Source organism: Mesoplodon mirus (genome assembly GCF_964341445.2).
Source record: "Mesoplodon mirus genome assembly, chromosome: 7".
Taxonomy (NCBI): Eukaryota; Metazoa; Chordata; class Mammalia; order Artiodactyla; family Ziphiidae; genus Mesoplodon; species Mesoplodon mirus.
In genome coordinates this window covers 12,441,825-12,460,139 of record NC_138983.1, presented here as the reverse complement: position 1 = coordinate 12,460,139, position 18,315 = coordinate 12,441,825, and the positions used below count along the sequence as shown (strand labels likewise).

The 18,315-nt window shown below is 51.1% G+C and overlaps 2 protein-coding genes across 2 annotated transcripts; both read right to left on the bottom strand.

Moving 5' to 3' along the window:
• Positions 1-854: 854 nt before the first annotated feature.
• Positions 855-4,355, bottom strand: LOC309807300 (proteoglycan 3-like; the record flags this gene model as incomplete). The annotated part of the gene is made up of 5 exons (XM_082626695.1): positions 4,240-4,355; positions 3,478-3,791; positions 2,658-2,789; positions 1,721-1,820; positions 855-913 (listed from the first exon to the last, which is right to left on the bottom strand). The coding sequence occupies exons 1-5, from the start codon at positions 4,298-4,300 to the stop codon at positions 855-857; spliced, it is 666 nt and encodes a 221-aa protein (XP_082482821.1). The 5' UTR covers positions 4,301-4,355.
• A 6,090-nt stretch (positions 4,356-10,445) lies between these two features.
• Positions 10,446-12,102, bottom strand: LOC309808750 (bone marrow proteoglycan-like; the record flags this gene model as incomplete). The annotated part of the gene is made up of 5 exons (XM_082629343.1): positions 10,446-10,504; positions 10,709-10,820; positions 11,108-11,122; positions 11,348-11,479; positions 11,827-12,102. 5 exons carry the CDS (start codon positions 12,100-12,102, stop codon positions 10,446-10,448), a joined length of 594 nt encoding a protein of 197 aa, XP_082485469.1.
• Positions 12,103-18,315: the final 6,213 nt, after the last annotated feature.

The following is an 18,315-nucleotide window of genomic DNA, read 5'->3' as shown; positions in this document are numbered from 1 at the left end:
TATATTTTTTAAAGGGCCCTGGGATGAGAGGCAGCTCCTTCCTGAGAATGCGGCTCCTCTAGGGAGGGGAGGTAGGCTGGGGACCGGGGAGGGGACGAAGGATTCGGGGTGCAGTGAGGAGGACAGCCACCCTCCTGGGAATGGGGTGGAGAACCATCTCAGAAGAAGTTGGGGCCTCTGAACTCACACACAGGTGGCTGGGAGAGTGGAAAATAGGGGCCATTATCATAAGTGAAAAAGACACAGGTCTAGAGAAGCCGGCTGCCCCGACAGACTACTTTCTCTTCCCCCCTACGTGGTTAGCGCAGGTGGCACCTCAATGGTCCATCCAATTCTTGAATCTGCCACAGAGCCTCCATTTTGGAAAGCCGCCACTCCCACCCCGCCCCGCACATTTTACTGAATCCAAACAGAGCAACAGGGTCAGTTCCCCCACCCCCTCACCAAAGGAGTTCTTCCTCCCAGAACCTGGGGGAGGTGGGGCGCGCGGTGTGGAATCCTCGGCGCCGGAACGAGAAGGACCGCCGCCTGGTACGCACTCCGCCCCCAGGTGGCGCTGCAGACACACCCCGGGGCCCCGCCCCCGCCCCGCCCCCCCAATCAGGCGCCCCACTGCAACATCTTTTCCTTTCCTCAAAGTCCCACAACACTCCCCACGAAACCGAAGTGAATGCTTCCAGGATTTTCCAACCCAGAGTCCAACTCCTCTAAAGTGCTCAATGAAGAAACAAGAGTCAGGAGATGCTGTGGGAAGTCTGGCTTTATGATCCGGAGAGGCTGGGGACAAGTGCCAAGGGTAGGACAGAGGCCACCAGGAGGGCGTGAAGGGAGGATCTCCGTGCCTCAGGCTTGGCTTAGAAGGCGCAGATGAAGGGCAGACGTGTTTTGCATCGAGCTCGTCGCCAGCGACCCCCTAGCGGTAGAGAGCACAGTGATGTCAGCTGCCCACCTGCGTGTGTGGCCTGTGCTCCCTCCTCCCCTCCTCAGGCACCTCATATGTCATCTTTGCCTGCCGTAGTCATGATCCGATGGCCACAGGTTTCCCACACATCCGGACTAGCCATTGATCTCTTCCCTTGCAGAGGCAATGTGCTAAGTGCTTTATATGGACTATCATTTAATCCTCACAATGACTCTCCAAGAGGTCAGTGCTGTCATCACTCTCGTTTCACAGATGAGGAAACTGAGGCTTAGTGGGAGTGAAAACTTGCCTGTGTCTCAGCTGGCAAGTGGCACAGCTGGGATATGAATCTCGGCCATCTTACTCCAACCCATATGGTCCAGCCATTGTAATAAGTTCCCTCACATCTGGCAGCCATGCTGTTCAAAGCTGGCAAATTATGTCAGCCATCCTTAATGCCCGCATTTTCACCTCATGCCTCATCCACACCTTACATTCACATCTGTTCCTCCCATCTGTCCCATATTCACTCCTTGTCGCCATCATATCAGAGGAAGGAAAGGAGCCCCCAGGCCCCGAGCCCAGCTTTGCCTGGGAGGATGGAGAGTCCTCATCTAGCCCCTGTACTGGGAGCCTCATCACCTGGTTTTGCTCTAAGGAATCCCTACATCTCAGCCTTCCTCACAGACAGGGACATTGGTTCTCCAGTTGGAGGGAGGGTGTGGGTTTGGGGAGGTGTGTTCAGGCAGCTCAAAGGGACATGTGTGGGAGTCCACCTTGCCACCCCTTCCCCTTGTCCTGGTGCCCGGCCCCCCTCACCTCTGGTGCTCAGGGCCACACAGCGGCCTCTCCCATTCCCAGGTTGTCCTGAGGCCCAGTGTACAAAATTCCAGGCACTGCCATCAGTCCAGTGATATTTCTTGCACCGGAATTAGAGAAGAGAGAGGCTGGGTCAGAGGGCAGAGGTCCAGAGAGACAGACAGATTCTGGGTCTCCAGAAAGCCCACTGGGTATCCCTTCCTGAACACTGTATATATAATCTCCTCTCACTGACTACCTGCCTAGGATACCGTTGAGACCCATCCCTGAGCGTTCGCAGGCAATGACAATGGAAGAGCAAACATCACTTCCGGCTATCACACAGAGTAGGCTTCTCCAACTTCACTGTGCACACAGATCTCCTAGGGATCTAGTGAAAAATGCGGATTCTGATTCAGGAGGTCTGGGGCGGGGCCCAAGATCGTGCATGTCTAATGAGCTACCCGGTGATGTTGATACTGCTGGTCCGTGAACCACACTTGAGTAGCAAATATAATGGCACTTATTTGTCCACAATCCCAAGGCCACTCTGAGAGAAGGACCCTACTTTAGAGATGAGGAAACTGAAATTTGGAGGCAGTCATTCAGCTAGTAAGGGACCAAACTAGATATAGAATCTATCTCCTGACGCCGGGAGTGTGCTGGTAAACGTGTAACAACCAGCTTTGGGGGAAGGTGAGAGGCTAGAGGGAAGAAAGAAACCTGATTTGTAATAATTGTCAATTTCCTTGGTGTAAATACATCCACCATGGCAGATTTCAAGCTACAAGCATGAAGCCACTGAACATGGAGTTAGGAAGAGAAGCACTCAATCATCAGTTCTCCTAAGCCGGTATGAGCCAGCTTCAGCTGCTGGGATGAGGCTTTATGCCAGCAGGTGGTCCCTTGAGGCAATCAGAAAGACCTTCGTGTACCTGGGAGTTGGCCCCTCGCTTACCCGGCCCTTGATGAAGCCTCCGATCCAGACCTGTGCTTGGTTGATCCTACTGACCCAGACCTGGATGCGATAGTTGAAACTGGAGTTGTGGATGGAGACGAGGTTGCCTCGGTAGCACTTCCTGCATATACTCTGCAGAGAGAAGAGGTGGGGTAGAAAATTCACTGTTTTCTCTCAAGTCCCTGAGTCTCCAGGAGAGACCCCCTCATCCCTTTCCAAGTCAGAAATCAGGGATCTATCGCCCCCCTGAATCCCGTCTCTTGTTCCTTTATTTGGTGTCAGGAACTTCTTGCAGAAAAGAATAATAATATTCAGAATAACTACAGCCACCATTTACTGAGAGTTTACAATGACCCAGGGACTATTCTAAATACTTTCCATGTATTATTTAAATCCTCTCCACAACTCCAAGAGGTGGTATGGTACACCTCCATTTTACAAATTGAAGATACAGGAGCCCTGAAAGGTGAATTGACTTGCCCAAATAAAATGGCTGGTGACAAGCAAAGCCAGGACTTAGCACAGGCATATCTTATACCAAAGCTTTTTATCTAAGCCAGTGGTTCTCAAAGTGCGGTCTCCTGACCAAAAATATCACCACCTGTGAATTTGTTATAAATGCAAACTCTTAAGCCCCAGACTTGCTAAATCAGAAATTGAGGAGACGGGACCCAGAAATCTGTGTTTTAATGAGATTTCTAGGAGACTCTGATGCATACTCGGCTTGGAGAACCATTGGTCCAAATGACAGGGGACAGAAGTTTGCCTCCACTCTTGTCTCCTCCACCTGGTCCCCCATAGTAACCTCCCTGCCATTTACCTGAGCTTCCCGAAACTTCCTCGGGGTCCGCACCAACAGGAGGCGGCAGGTCTTGCACCCAGGACCGCCTGGAAGCTGAATTGTGTCCTCTTCCTTAGGGCACTGCAAATCCTTGTCTAGGGCAGCTGGGTCTGACTCCATGGCCCCCTCATCCTCAAACGCATCTTGATAGCTGGAAGCCACAGCGTCCTCTTCCTCCGACTCAAGCCCTCCATAATTCAGGGCCAGCTCTCCCTCCTGTTCCCCCGAACCTTCCAGATCCTGGCTCAGGTCAGCCTGTGTCTCTCTGCTGCCCAGATGGGAGGCATCATTCTCTGGAAAGAAGAGAAGAGGTAACCTGCCCTCAGGCCGGGCTCTCTGTTCTTCCAGGACCACGGACAGCTCTGATGGCCCCACTCAGCCTTCCGAGGGACGCCATCTGGAACCAAGACTGGAAGGATCCCTTGGGGGTTGGGCAAGCCAGAATTCTTGCATCACACACCCAAAGGCATGAGAACCTGGCTGACACCACAGGTGGGGTATTTTGGGAGTGGGAGGCAGCACCTGTGAGAAGCCCTCATCTTCACAGGTGGGTGTTTTTCCTTGCAAAAGAGCCCTGACGGAAAGTTCAGGTCACAGTTCTGAGTCCAGGAGAAATCTAACTAGAGGTGGGCTGGGTCAACTGAAGAGGGGAGGCTGTGGCCCTGGCTCACAAGAGCAAAAACAGATGCAGGAAAGAGGAGAAAAGAGAAAAATGGATGAGGGCGGAAGGGGAGGACTTACCCAGATACAGAGCAGAAACTGTCCCCAGCAGGACAAGAGGCAGAAGCAGGAGGCATTTCATATCCCCTCAGTCTTGTGACAGGGACACAGCTTCACCTTTCCTCCTTGGGGACTTCTCACGTGTCTGCACGGCCCCTGGCACACAGTGGAGATGCAGTGTTTGCTTCACTGGTGGATTAAAGGGCAAACTAGAGAGCTTCCTTCTCCCCCCGTGAACAGACCCTGAGCTGGAGAGTCAAGAAAAGAACAGGGGGTTGTCAGCTCAAGTACAAAAGACCCTTTTTCCTGAGAGCTCCATCACTGCTCCCTGGGGCAGCACTTAGCTCAGATGCTAGCCGCCATGGGAACAGGTCTGCTCACATTGAGGGCCAATTTCACTCACACTGGGGGTGAAAGGGGAAGGATAGTGGCCATAATGGTCCTAAGGACAGGCCTCCAGGGTGTTTGCCATATAGGGTCCTGCTTCCCCCAGCCCTGGCCCTCTCCTTCCCGGGCAGCCGAGGGAGCACTTACGTCCTCAGAGTCTGGAGCCTCCACTCTCAGTGCCTCTGGCTCCTGGGTGCCAGAGGCAACCCTTATACTGGGCTTTTGGGGAAGTGGGAAGAAGCCAGGACGATTGCCCCAGGCTTGGGCTGGTGGGGGCGGGGGGGGACAGTGGAGCTGATAAGAGGTTTGCTCTGTCCTCCCACCCTTGGGCCCTGCTCTCTGCTGGGACATCAGGGACCTGCCTCCTGCCATATGCAGGTGCCCAAACATCCTTGTATGCTCGAGAAAGCCCCAGATGACTACTGTCCAGGCATGATTCTCAGCACCCCTAAAGGGTCCCAGTCTGAACAATACTCTTTAGCCCCAGGAGCAGTCTTCCTCTGGTCAATATTCCAGCAAATGAAGTGGAGAATCCCAGGGAGAGGGAGACCACAGGAGAGGAGGTGGGAGATGAAGGGGAGACTCAGCCCTTCTGAGCTCTTATCTAGACCAAGTACGTTATGTGCATTGCATCCTTGAAAGCTCACCTTCCTAACCTCAGTCCCATGAAAATGTATGATTAGCCCTACTGCACAGATGTGAAAAATGAGATTCAGAGAGGGAAAGTGACTTGCCAAGGTTATGCAGGAAGTGGGGGAACTGGGATTTCTAAGTCTTTGGGTCTCCCAACATTCTCTACCCACCCCATCTCTCTCTCTCTCTCTCTCTCTCTCTCTCTCTCTCTCCCCCACCCTCCCTCCTTCACTCTCTTCCTCTCTCTCTCCTTCTCCCTCTCCCACCCTCCCTCCTTCACTCTCTTCCTCTCTCTCTCCTTCTCCCTCTCCATCTCTTTCTTATCTTTAATATGTGAAAAACTTATGCTCCTTCCTTTATACTGTGGCTCTAGATCAAGTGTCTCAACCCTTGCACTATTACTATTTGGAGTCAAATCATTCTTTGTTGAAGGTTGGGGGAGGGGCTGTCCTGTGTCTTGTAGAAAGTTTAGCAGCATCTCTGGGTCTCTACCCACTAGATGTCAACCGTGCCTCCCCAGATCATGTCACTCAGAAATGTCTCCACACATTTTCAAATGTCCTCTGGAAAGAAAAAGTACCCCTGTTGAGGATCACTGATCTAGAACATGCTATTTTGTCCAACCTTGAGGCATATCTTTCTGGTGGGGAGGCAGCAGCTGGAATGGAAACCTTCCTGCAGAGTCATTCAGATGCTCTGTGGGCCAGCCTCCCCACACCACCCCGACTCCCCATCTCCCACCAGCCCTCTTTCATGACCAAGGTCAAGACTAAGGGGAAGGCACTTGCCTCAGTTGCAAAATTTAAGGGGACACTAAAGAACTCAGTAGTCAAGATAAATAAATATTTAATGCCATCTTTCTTAAAAATCAGAATCGATGTAAAGCTACCATGATGAACAAAACGTCAAAATATTAATCAACCAAGTTCCAGCCACATTCACTGCAATCCAAGGAGAGGCCAGCAAGCGCTGAGCCTTGATTTTGCCAGACATCACTGCCAAGAGCTTGGGGCCCTGTCAGGGTGGGTGACTCCACTCTGTGATATCCTAGCTGGGCAGTGCATATTTGTTCCTTGGATTCCAGCCCAGCCCTCCAGCGCTCAGGGCATCAGAGACAGGTCACCCAGAGGGTGAAAAGGCCTGGATTCCTTCCACTCCTCTGCCCTCTCAGGGGACCTACAAATGGAGAAGTATCTGAGTGGTCACTTCTGGGCCTGAATTCAGAGTAACGGTCTCGGCTGTTATCTCCCTGGCCCAACGGACGCAACCCTCAGCTTATCTACCTGACTTGGCGGTTGATTGTCTAATTCCAGGGCCCAAAAGCCTGGTCTCCAGAGTTCAAGCAGGAGACTTCCTTAGCTGGGGAGGGGTGGAAAACTAGCCCCCCTCCCCATTATTCTCCCCAGTCCTGGGGCCCAGGCCAGGGGCCTCATTTCACTCAGTGGTTGGGATGAGCAATAAGGTTGGCTACTCCCGTTAGCCAGCACCACGATAAGCTTTACAAGCGTTGTGTCATTTAAACGTCCCTTTATTACACATTAGGAAACGGCATCTCAGAGAACTTAAATAAGTTAGCCAAGATTACACAGCAAGTCAGAGACAGGCCTAAACCAAGACCTTTCGGCTCCCTAGTCACCCCCACGCCTGCCTTCCCTCTACTTCCTCTCTCTGGCCTGCCTCTCCCCGGGGTTGACCTTGGGCAAAGACATCCCAGGGACTTCAGGGCCCTGCTCAGTCACCACGGTGATGTCTGATGTAAAACTGGAAATAACTCTTTTTTTTTTTTTTTTGGCCACGCCGTGCAGCATGTAGGATTTTAGTTCCCTGATCAGGGATTGAACCCACGCCCCTCGCAGTGGAAGCGCGGAGTCTTAACCACTGGGCCGCCGGGGAAGTCCGGAAATGACATTTTTGAAGGTCTACCACATGCCAAACACTATGCTTCATTAAGGCTTTCCCATCCATTATCCTACTTACTTAATCTTTACAATCATCCTGCCAATTAGACACTGCCATCCCAGCGCACAGACCTACCACACAAGCTCAGAGAGGTGAAATAACTTGCCCAAGCTCACACAACTAGTTAGAAGTGGCATGTCTGACCCTAGTCTGTTTGACTCCTACATCCTTGCTTTCTTTGATTCACCCAAATGTGTTACTCCCAGACTAGCCAATGGTGCCCACCTTTTCAGCATCCATGAAACGCCAACTCTCTGGCTTACTGTTTGCATCTATCTTCACAGGGGTTTCAAACTCTGTCTCTCGTCTCAAATGTCCATCCAGCCCCACATTATGCAGAGGGCAGCATAGTGTGACGTCTTGATAGAATGGAATCACCATTCCAGGGTCAGCCCCTCTGGGTCTCAGTTTTCCCATCCATAAATTGAGGCTAAGGACAGGACCTACCTCAAATTGAGATCAGCTCCAGTAAAGCCCTCAGAACAGCACCTGGCATGTGGAGCTGGGGGTAGCCCTTGTCAGGAAACTGAGACCGAACTGTGACCCTCATCAGCAAGTAAGCGCTGAGAGCTGCTTGAGCTCCCGCTCTGTGTCCGGCATGACGATGCAAGGAACACTAGGGTTACCATTGTAAAGACACAAGCTGAGCTTCCCAGAGCTTCGTTAGCGTCATTTTGGACAGGAAAAATACCACACAAGCCCTTATTTGGGGACATAAGGCCAGTCCTCTTATTTCATTGAAAGCTTTTTTTTTTTTTTTTTTTTTTTTGCAGTACACGGCCCTCTCACTGTTGTGGCCTCTCCCATTGTGGAGCACAGGCTCCGGACGCGCAGGCTCAGCGGCCATGGCTCACGGGCCCAGTCGCTCCACGGCATCTGGGATCTTCCCGGACCGGGGCACGAACCCATGTCCCCTGCATCGGCAGGCGGACTCTCAACCACTGCGCTACCAGGGAAGCCCTAAAGCTTTTCTTGAGGATGCATCTTTAACATGCATCCTGTAATGTGCACTGTAGCGTGCACTGCTTGAGGCGTTGTCACGGAGGGGATGCACCCACGTAACCCAGGCCAGGTCAAGATACAGGATGTTACCAGGAGCCCAAATGCTCCTTCATGCCCCCTTCTTGACATTAATCCCCCAAAGGAGACCTTTGTGGACTGGAAGTCACGCTTCTGTCACAAACCACTGCCAACAAGAGAGATTTGTGAGGAATAAAACAAGGTCTCACCTGAGCACAAAGTCTCCTGATACAGACACTGGCACCTATTTAGTGCTTAATACATGAGGGGTTTTAAAAAAGAGGGGATGTGCGTATACGTATGGCTGATTCACTCCACTGTACAGCAGAAACTCACACACCGTTGTAAAGCAGCTATACTCCAATAAAGATCAATAAACAATTAAATGAGAGATTTTGTTACTCTTTATTAGTAGTACTGGAATAAAGAGAAGCAATGCCTCCCCACACCAGAATACAAAGTCCATGAGGGCAAGGAGGGAACGTTCTCCCAGTGCACCCTCCACGGCACACAGCACAGGGCTGAACTCGTAAGAGTGTGTCAGAATTCCACCGTCACTGAAACCAAGAGAACAGCAGTTACAAAGGACCTCAGTGTGATTTCTATCTTTTTCAACTTCCTGTGCAACCTTGCGTAAGTAGCCTCTTCTATCTGGGCCACCAGATAGAACGGAATCCCTGGGGCCATCTGTACTTCTAAGAATTTGAGGAGCTCCGGAGGAAGTGGGCTTCGGAGCATTGATGCCTTACTTTCTGCTCACCTCCCCATTAGAGGGAGGGTTCAGAATGCCTTCCTTCCTCACCTCTGATTGGGACTCCCTCATCTCCAGCTGGGTTGGAGTCCGATGCCCCAAGATGAACCCAAGGGTAGATGAGTCTCTCGTGCCTCCCCTCTGTGCTCTGTCCCCATATGATCATGTCCTGGAAGCAGCCGACACTTCCAGACATGAAATCCTAATGGTTGAAAGAACACGCTCTGGAGATACTTGAATCACAGCACGGGTCACATTTAGATGTTCAGCCTTGGGTAAAAAAGCAGGTCATAACTCCGCTGAGCCTGGTTCTGTACAATGGGATAATAATTACTGATCAAACAAGGTCATCGGGCTTCCCTGGTGGCGCAGTGGTTGAGAGTCCGCCTGCCGATGCAGGGGACACGGGTTCGTGCCCTGGTCTGGGAGGATCCCACATGCCGCGGAGCGGCTGGGCCCGTGAGCCATGGCCGCTGAGCCTGTGCATCCAGAGCCTGTGCTCTGCAACGGGAGAGGCCGCAACAGTGAGAGGCCCAAGTAACGGAAAAAAAAACAAAACAACCAAAAAAAAACAAGGTCATCTTTGTAAGATGCCTGCCACAGCAGGGGGTACTTTGTGGGTGCACAATAAGAGGTAACAATTAGTAGATGCTGTTGTGCTTGTATTACAAACATCTGTATGTTCCCGAATGGCAGGGAGCTGTGTCTTGTCATATTCCCAAACCTTACACAGAGTTGGACCTATAGCAGTTTGTCTTATATTGAGATTCCCCGGAAACAGACCCTGAGGCAAGGATTTGAGTGCAAGTACTTTATATGGGAGGTGCTGGGACAGTCGTGGGGAAGAGAAGACAGCCAATAAAATGTGTGTTATAAAGCCAGCTACCTCAGTGGATAACTGGAAGTTAATCCCACTGGGAAACGCTGGGAAGCAGTGCCCGATACTTGCCCCAGAATTGTTCCACTTGAGGGGGCAAAGGACTGGGGTACTCATACACCCACTCCTGAGAGTTGTGGGCTGTTCCCAGGGACATGTTAATATCCTGGCACATTAAGGCGATCACAGGTTGTGGGAGAGGAAGAAAAGGCCCTCAGACGTGGAGATGCAAGTACAGGACATTGAGAATTCACCTTGAAAGTCTGGAGAGAGATGCGTGGTGTCCTGGCAGCACCTGCAATGCACGAGCCCGGTAATGGGGTGTCCTACGAAAAGAGCCACCTGAGCCCATTCCTCTGTCTCGGGCCACACAGACCCCACCCCATGCTCCATCCTCCTTGAGGGTGATAACTTCTGTTCCTTTTCATGAAAGACAGTAGGGTGGGGAGGTGTGGTCCTTGTATGGCAGAAAGCTCGTGGGTGGGGCTAAGCAGAGTAGATCCATGATTGGAAGAAAAAGAAATCAGTTTCAGGAAAACAATTTTATTGCTGGGGGCTGGAGGGGAGGGGATGGGAGGAGGCTGCCCACAAAGCTCCAGCTCAGTAGGAACAGATGATCGGGAGAGCCACGCCACAGGGAGCTCGACGCCAGTGGCCTCCTGTGAAGACGCAACAGGAAGGAGTCTCAGCCTCTTGTTCTCCCTGACTCAGCACCAGTAGGGCCTTCCCCTCTGCCTACCCCACACCTCAGTGGAGGTGAGTCTAAAGAGCCAGGAGGCCTCTCCTGTGCAGGGTCTGGCTCTTCCTGGAGCCTCCGCCCTCCCAGGCCTTGCCATTATTCACCCCCACTCCCACCACCTCACTTCCGGTGCACAGGGTCACACATCTACCAGCGCTGCCCCAGAGCTGGCCAGCAGCCCCGTATGCAAACTTCCAGAGAGTGCCATCAAGCCAGCAAAAGCGTGTGCAGCGACCCTAGGGGAGGCAAGAGGGAAAGAGGTGGGCTGGGACACGGGCAAAGGGAAAGCAGGCAGGCAGAGCTGGGACTATCCCTGCCTGACCCTCCCGCTGCCTGCCAGGCATTGGCCCTTAAAGGACCGCTGGACCACAATGGACACAGTCCTGGTCAACTGAAATGTAGATCCACAGTGCTTGTCACCATCACACTCTATGCATTCCAGTGACACCCCCATCCTTTTGGCTCTAACAAGAGGTAGGGCAGGAGTTCCAACCCCACCCTACAGACGAGGAACAAGGCTCACGGTCTTGCCCAGGTCCTATAGACAGTCAGAGACTGAGCAGAACTCGCACCTAAACACCCTGATTCTAAATGCTTGGCTGTTCCCGATGCCTAGGCAGCCCCCTTGTTGTCTCACCCAGGTGTCCATCTAACCCCAGTTCTTCAGGGGATTGTAGAGGAGAAGCACAGACAAATCTGCAGCAGGTTGAACATGGGCTGGGGTCAGGGGGTGCCCCCCACTGAGACCTGGGACCCCTCTTACCCAGCCGGTGACCTGGCCTCTGATCCAGACTTGGCCCTGGTTGATCTGTCTGACTAAGCACTGGATCTGGTAATTAAGGCTGAAGTTGTGGATGCAGATGAGTCTGCCCCGGTAGCACCTCTGGCACGTCAACTGCGGGGCAGAATGAAAGAGGAAGAATGGAGTGCCTGTCCCACAGGAATTCACGTCACCTTAGTCCTGGGTGTCTAAGTCTCCAAAACTCACCCGCCACCCCACCAGCCCCACAGACATTTGAAGGCTGGAGATTAAGATGAAACTTCTGTTTCCGCATGACCCTCACCTCTTACCCCCAACACCTCTGCGGGTCTCAGCCTCTGCTAACACCCCCAGGGTCCTCAGTGCGGAAAATGACCAGCGACACAGAGGCTGGAGCCACCAGCTCCCCATCGCCACCCTGGGCCTCAGCCTCAGCCACTGGCCACTCACCTGAGCATGAATAAAATTCAGGGCCTCCCCACCAGGAGGAAGCGGCAGGTCTTGCATCCAGGGATGCCCTCCAGTTTTACTGTGTCCTCATCCTTAGGACCCTGAAGGTCCCTGTCTACCTCATCCAAGGCTGCGATGGACTCAACAGCCCCCTCTTCCCTGGGGGCATCTTCACTTCCAGAGCCCCTGTCTTCCTCTTCCTCTAGCAGCATCGGCTCCTCCACAGGGACCCCCTTTGCCTCACTTTCTGGCACCTCCCCAACCTGAGGCAGGGTGTCATCTCCCAAGGGGCTCTCAATGTTGGACATTTCAGTTCCTGGCAAGAAGAAAGGCCTAGTGCCCCTCCTTCACATCTTCCCCTCTTCCTCCCCAGAACCACGGACAGCTCCCTCCTGGCCCCAGGCATTTGCAAGCAGAGCCCTGGAAGAAGAAGAACCCGGAACAGAGCCCACCCCACCCCAGGAGAAGCCAACCTCCCACATGAGGTCCTGGTGGTGATGGGCATGAACTTAGAGTCAGGCAGTTGTGGGTTTTGTTCTGGTTCCATCATCTACTAGCTTTAGTTCTTCATTTGTGACATGGGTATAGCACACCACATACCTCATGGGGATGCTATGAGGATTAAAGGAGATAAGGCATAGAAAACGCTTAGCACAGCACACTCGGTGAGCTCAAAGTAAAAGAAGTGATCATTTGATCATCGTTTGCATCTTGCAGAAAGGACAACATTGAGACCGTCACAGTAGAACCAAGACTGCAGACATGCAGATGCCCTGAGGAATCCCTTCAACTCCAGCTCTAGAGTCCCCACTCCTTTCTGTGCAGAGATCCTGAAATAGGGGATGGCCAGAGAGGAAGGGGGTTATGTGACTCTGACCATATAAACTATAGAAAGGAGTCAAGTAGAGAAAGAAAGGCTGAAGGTCAAGGAGACTTTCTCAGATGAAGAGCTGAAACTGTCCCAAGTAGAAGAGCCAGAAGTAGGTGGAGTTCCATTTTGGCTTTATCCTGCAATGGAGAGCAGAGTTGGACACACACACACACATACACAAGAGCCACACCATTAGGGGACCTTGAGAGGGAGGTGGAGAAAGAGAAAGCATGAATAGAAGTCAAGATGGGATGGAAAAGCTACTGCTGTGCCCACGCCCTGATGCTCTAGGACACTGAGACCTCTTTCTGAATAGAGTGAAGCAGACCATGAGGGGCAGCCAAGGCTGACTTTCCTGTGGGCTTGGATGGGAAGAAGGGAGTATTACCTTTCTTTGTTTGTACTTAATGGTCTCCGCAGAGTCTACGAAAAAAGAGAGGATCAAGACAACATGATTGTTGGCCTTCTTAGGAACTCGCAGCCCTTGGAAAGCATGTCTCCTCTTCAAAGCTCAGAAAGCCACACACACCCTCGCATCCTCCATGCTCTGCCTTCCCCAGCCAAGGAGAGCTTTCACAGAGCTCAAAAGAAATGTGATAGGCTGAGGCTGAGAAGTCCTGACCCTGCTGACATCTGAGAGCCACACACAGTCCCAGCCAGCCCTCTAGAACCTCTCAGCCTGAGTCAGGCACCTCCCAGGAGATTGAACATTTACTTAGGACCAGCTCCACTGCAACAGGGAAGGCACGCACTAGCCCAGAGCTCTTCCTGGGTCCCGAGGCGCACCCCAAACTATGTCCTCCTTCACTCCATCCCACAATGATGCTTTATATAGGAGCTTTGTAGGAAGTTCTCCAGAGGCAGGAGGGTTTGCCTCACAGCCTGAGGGAGATGGGAGGGCTGAAAAGAACCATTTCTTCACATCTCTGGGAGCCCATTCATTCTCTCCTGACACCCCTTTCAGGAACCTGGGGGCCATTCTGGGCTTGCTCTGGGCCAGTGGTTCTTATCCTGGGCTGCACTTCAGAATCTCCTAGGGAGTTTTCCAAAATACACAGCTCTCCTGCTTTACTGATGGGGATGTGACTGCCACCGATATTTTGGAAACACATCTGTCAATATCTATTAAAATTAAAAGTGTACAGATCAGGACTTCCCTGGCGGTCCAGTAGTTAATACTCCATGCTTCCACTGCAGGGGGTGGGTGTTCCATCCCTGGTTGGGGAACTAAGAGCCCACATGCCACAAGGGGCAGCCAAAACAAAAAAACGTGCATAGATCATTTGATCCATTTGAGTTTTTGGACATTATCCTTTGGAAATAAAAGTACCTATAAATAAAGACACTTTTACAAAGTTGGGTATTGCTTTACCATTTACGGACATCAAAACAACCCATATCCATCAGTGGAGCATTGAGGAAAATGTGGCTCATCTATTCTACAGAATATAATGTGACTCTTGGTTGTTTGGTTGTTTGGTTGGTTGGTTTTTGGCCGTGCTGCGCAGCTTGCGGGATCTTAGTTCCCCGACCAGGGATCGAACCCAGGCCTCAGCAGTGGAAGTGCAGAGTCCTAACCACTGGACCTCCAGGGAATTCCCCAGAATATAACGTGACTCTTTAAAGAAGATATGGACCTATATCTGTAAACCTGAAGAGATGTGTATGCTGTACTGTGAAGTGAAAAAAGAAAAGCAAAATACAGAGAAATACTTACAAAAGTATGAGAATACTTTTGTAAAGAAAAAAAACATATGTGAGTATCTATCTGTGAGTTTCCTTTACATAACCACAGACTGCAGAGCTGGCGTACTAAACGGGATTCACACCAGCCTGCTTACTTTGGTGGCCTCCAAGAGTAGATGAAGCAAAGGGAAGAAAGGGGAGGGAGATTGTTGTTTTCCTTCTTTTTATAGCTCTGCATGTTTCAATGGTTACGATGTGTGTACTCACTCTGAAATTTTGCAAGAGACCTTATTAATGATTTTAAAAATACACAAACCCCTAGGGACTTTCCTGGTGGCACAGTGGTTAAGATTCCGAGCTCCCAATGCAGGGGGCCCAGGTTCGATCCCTGGTCAGGGAACTAGATCTAACATGCATGCTGCAACTAAGAGTTCACATGCCACAACTAAGGAGCCCACATGCCACAACTAAGGAGCCCACCTGCTGCAACTAAATAAATAAATAAATAATTAAAAAATACACAAACCCCACCTTGGGAAATTTTGATTGGCTAGTAGATCTAGAGTGGAGGGCAGACGTATGCCTTTTTAAAAAGCTTCCCAGGGCCTCCCTGGTGGCGCAGTGGTTGAGAGTCCGCCTGCCGATGCAGGGGATACGGGTTCGTGCCCCGGTCTGGGAGGATCCCATATGCCGCGGAGCGGCTGGGCCCGTGAGCCATGGCCGCTGGGCCTGCGCATCCGGAGCCTGTGCTCCGCAATGGGAGAGGCCACAACAGTGAGAGGCCCGCATACCGCAAAAAAAAAAAAAGAAAAAAAAAAAAAAAAAAAAAAAAAGCTTCCCAGCTGATTCTGATGGAAAATGTATCTGAGAATCACTGTCCTGGGGATGTCTGAGCACAGGAAATGTTCACATCTGTCTAACCCCACTTTCCTTCAAAACTTAGCCACTCAGTTGGCCAGTGTACCAGCCTTGATTATGGTAACATTTACTGCACATTTTAAACCTCTGTGCACTGCATCTATTACCTCACTTACAACAGCCTAGTGTGCTAGGTAGGTGATATCTCCGTGGTTCAGGTGAGAAATCCAAGGCTCCATGCGGCTCCTAACCCACTCCCCACACCCCCTCCCCATATTGGATCAAACTCCATGTGTTTGTCCTTCAGAGTGCTTTCTGGAGTTAGTCATTCTCTCTTTATTGTGAAATTATCTGGTCAATGGGTCAACATCTATCTCCCTCCCTAGACTACAAGTTCCTGGATAGCAGAGACCATGTCCGTTTACTCACCTTTGTAGCCTTGGTGCCTACACATAGTAGTGCCTGCACATAGTAGGTCCTCAATAAACATTGTTGAATGCATAAACAAATGAATACTTAAGCAAATTGCTCAGGTAAATAAGTTGGGATTCAAATCCAGTTCTCTCTGGCACCAAATTTCTCTTCCCTTCCATGTGCCTGTTGTATGTCAAAAACTAGGCTGTCTAGGTGGAGACAAAACACAGTAAATTATAATCCTTGCCCTCAATTTGCTTGCAATCTAACTGGTAAGGGGAGACACATCCCGATAAAACAAGAGGAGATGGGTTAAGACCCAAGCTAAGAGGCACTCTCTGCTGATTCAGAAGAAATTCCAGAGTGGAAGAGTGTAGGTAAGGCTCTAGGAAAACAAGGAGCTGAGTCTCATCTGGATGGATTTGTGGTGAACAGAAGGGAAGGAAACAGGTGGTCCGGGTAGAAAGAAGGGCATGAGGAAGGTGTGCAAGTGGCATGTGCACAGGACAGGGTCCTGTCAGAACTAAAGTCAATAATAGTATGCACCTTGGAAGAGGGTGGGAAAAACAGGGAACCAGTACATCCCATCTTGAGCCAAGGATGGAGATATCCTTCTCCTGTATCCACTGACTTAATGAGACAGACACAGGAATAAGGGGCTGACTCAACGAGAGCCAAGACAGGAGCTCTGAGCTGCGTTCTGCTCACTCCCACCCCGGGCCGCCCCGGCAGGGCCACTTTACATGTGTGTGGAGAGAGCTATTACAGCCAGACAAGGACAGGATGGAGCCGACTCTTAGAGCCCAGTTGGTGGCTTGGCACTGGCTTGTTTCTGGTCACACCATGCGGCTTGCGGGATCTTAGTTCCCCCGACCAGGGGTCGAACCAGTGCCCCCCGCAGTGGAAGCACGGATTCTTAACCACTGCACCGCCGGGGAAGTCCTGGGAAGTTCTCCTTTAGGTCACACAATCCACAGTCTGAAATCCACAGCTAAGTGAACACAGAAATTCCATTTCCTTGACATCCAGTGGAGGTATAGAGCAGTGGCTGAGAGTGTCGGTTCTGGAATCAGACAGTCCCAGTTTGAATTGAGACTCTACCACTTAGTAGCTGTGTGACACTGGACAAGCTTCTTAACCTCTCTGTACCTCATTGTCATTGTTCATAAAGTGGGGATAACAACATCTGCCTCGCTGGGAACGAATGAGATAGCACATTTGCAGCAGACACGCCGTGAGCTGCACAGCCTCCTCCTTGCCTTCTGGCTTCTGGGATTCCATTTCCTATGGATCTTGGTGGGGGCCAGGCCTCTTATTATTGAAGACAAATGTGACAGATAGATTCCCAGCTTCCTTCATAGCTAAGGCATACGACTAGGCTCCATCACATAGAAGCATCTATTCAAGACTTCGAATACAGCTAGGGACCAAAAAGTGGGGGCCATGAAGACCTCTCTCTGGTGGTAGTAATGATGAGACTGAGTTCCTGGGGACCTCCCTGGTGGTCCAGTGGTTAAGAATCCACCTTCCAATGTAGGGGACGTGGGTTAAATCCCTGGTCGAGAAACTAAGATCCTACATGCCACGGGGCAACTAAGCCCACGCGCTGCAACTACTGAGCCCGCACGCCAAAACTAGAGAGCCTAAGTGCTGCAACTAAGACCCAGTGCCGCCAAAAATAAATAAATAAAATATTTTTTAAAAAAGAGAGATTGAGCTCCTGGGGCTGCAGTGGTCATAGGGCTAGAGGATAGACCCAAGGTCCAAGCCTTACAGCACCCTGGGTGCCAGCCACAAGGTCTGAATCTCAGCAGCAGCAGTGGGATCTTCCCCAGACCTGATCTGTGGCCTGGTTTTGGCCTCACACCTGGTCCTCTAAGCCCTTCCTGCAAACTTATGATCTACCCGCTTTCCTTTTTTTTTTTTATAATATTTATTTATTTATTTTGCTGCATCAGGTCTTACTTGCAGCACACAGGATCTTCGTTGAGGCATGCGGGATCTTTCATTGCAGTGCATGGGCACTTCGTTGTGGCACACGGGCTTCTCTCTAGTTGTGGCACGCGGGCTCTAGAGCACGCAGGCTTAGTTGCCCCGGGGCACGTGGAATCTTAGTATCAAACCCACATCCCCTGCATTAGAAAGCAGATTCTTAACCACTGGACCACCAGGGAAGTCTCAACCCCATTTCCTTATTTTTATTTTTATTATTTGGCTGCGTTGGGTCTTCGTTGCTCCCTGCAGGCTTTCTCTAGTTGCAGCGAGCACGGGCTACTCTTCGTTGTGGTGTGCGGGCTTCTCATTGCGGTGGCTTCTCTTGCTGCGGAGCACGGGCTCTAGAGCGCAGGCTCAGTAGTTGTGGCGCTTGGGCTTAATTGCTCCGTGGCATGTGGCATTTTCCCAGACCAGGGCTCGAACCCGTGTCCCCTGCATTGACAGGGAGATTCTTAACCACTGCGCCACCAGGGAAGCCCCCCATTTCCTTTTGATAAATTCGTTTTTCTCTCAGATCAGCCAGGGAGAGTTTCTTTTGCCTGCCACTAAAAGCCCTAACAGATACAGCATTTAGCACAGAAACTGGCATTCAGTTATTGCTCAACAAATGACAGCTACTTGTGTAAGTGACTGAGGTCTTTGGGCTGACCCACATTAATCAAGTTCTCAAGAGACCAATGTCTACATCCGGTACCAA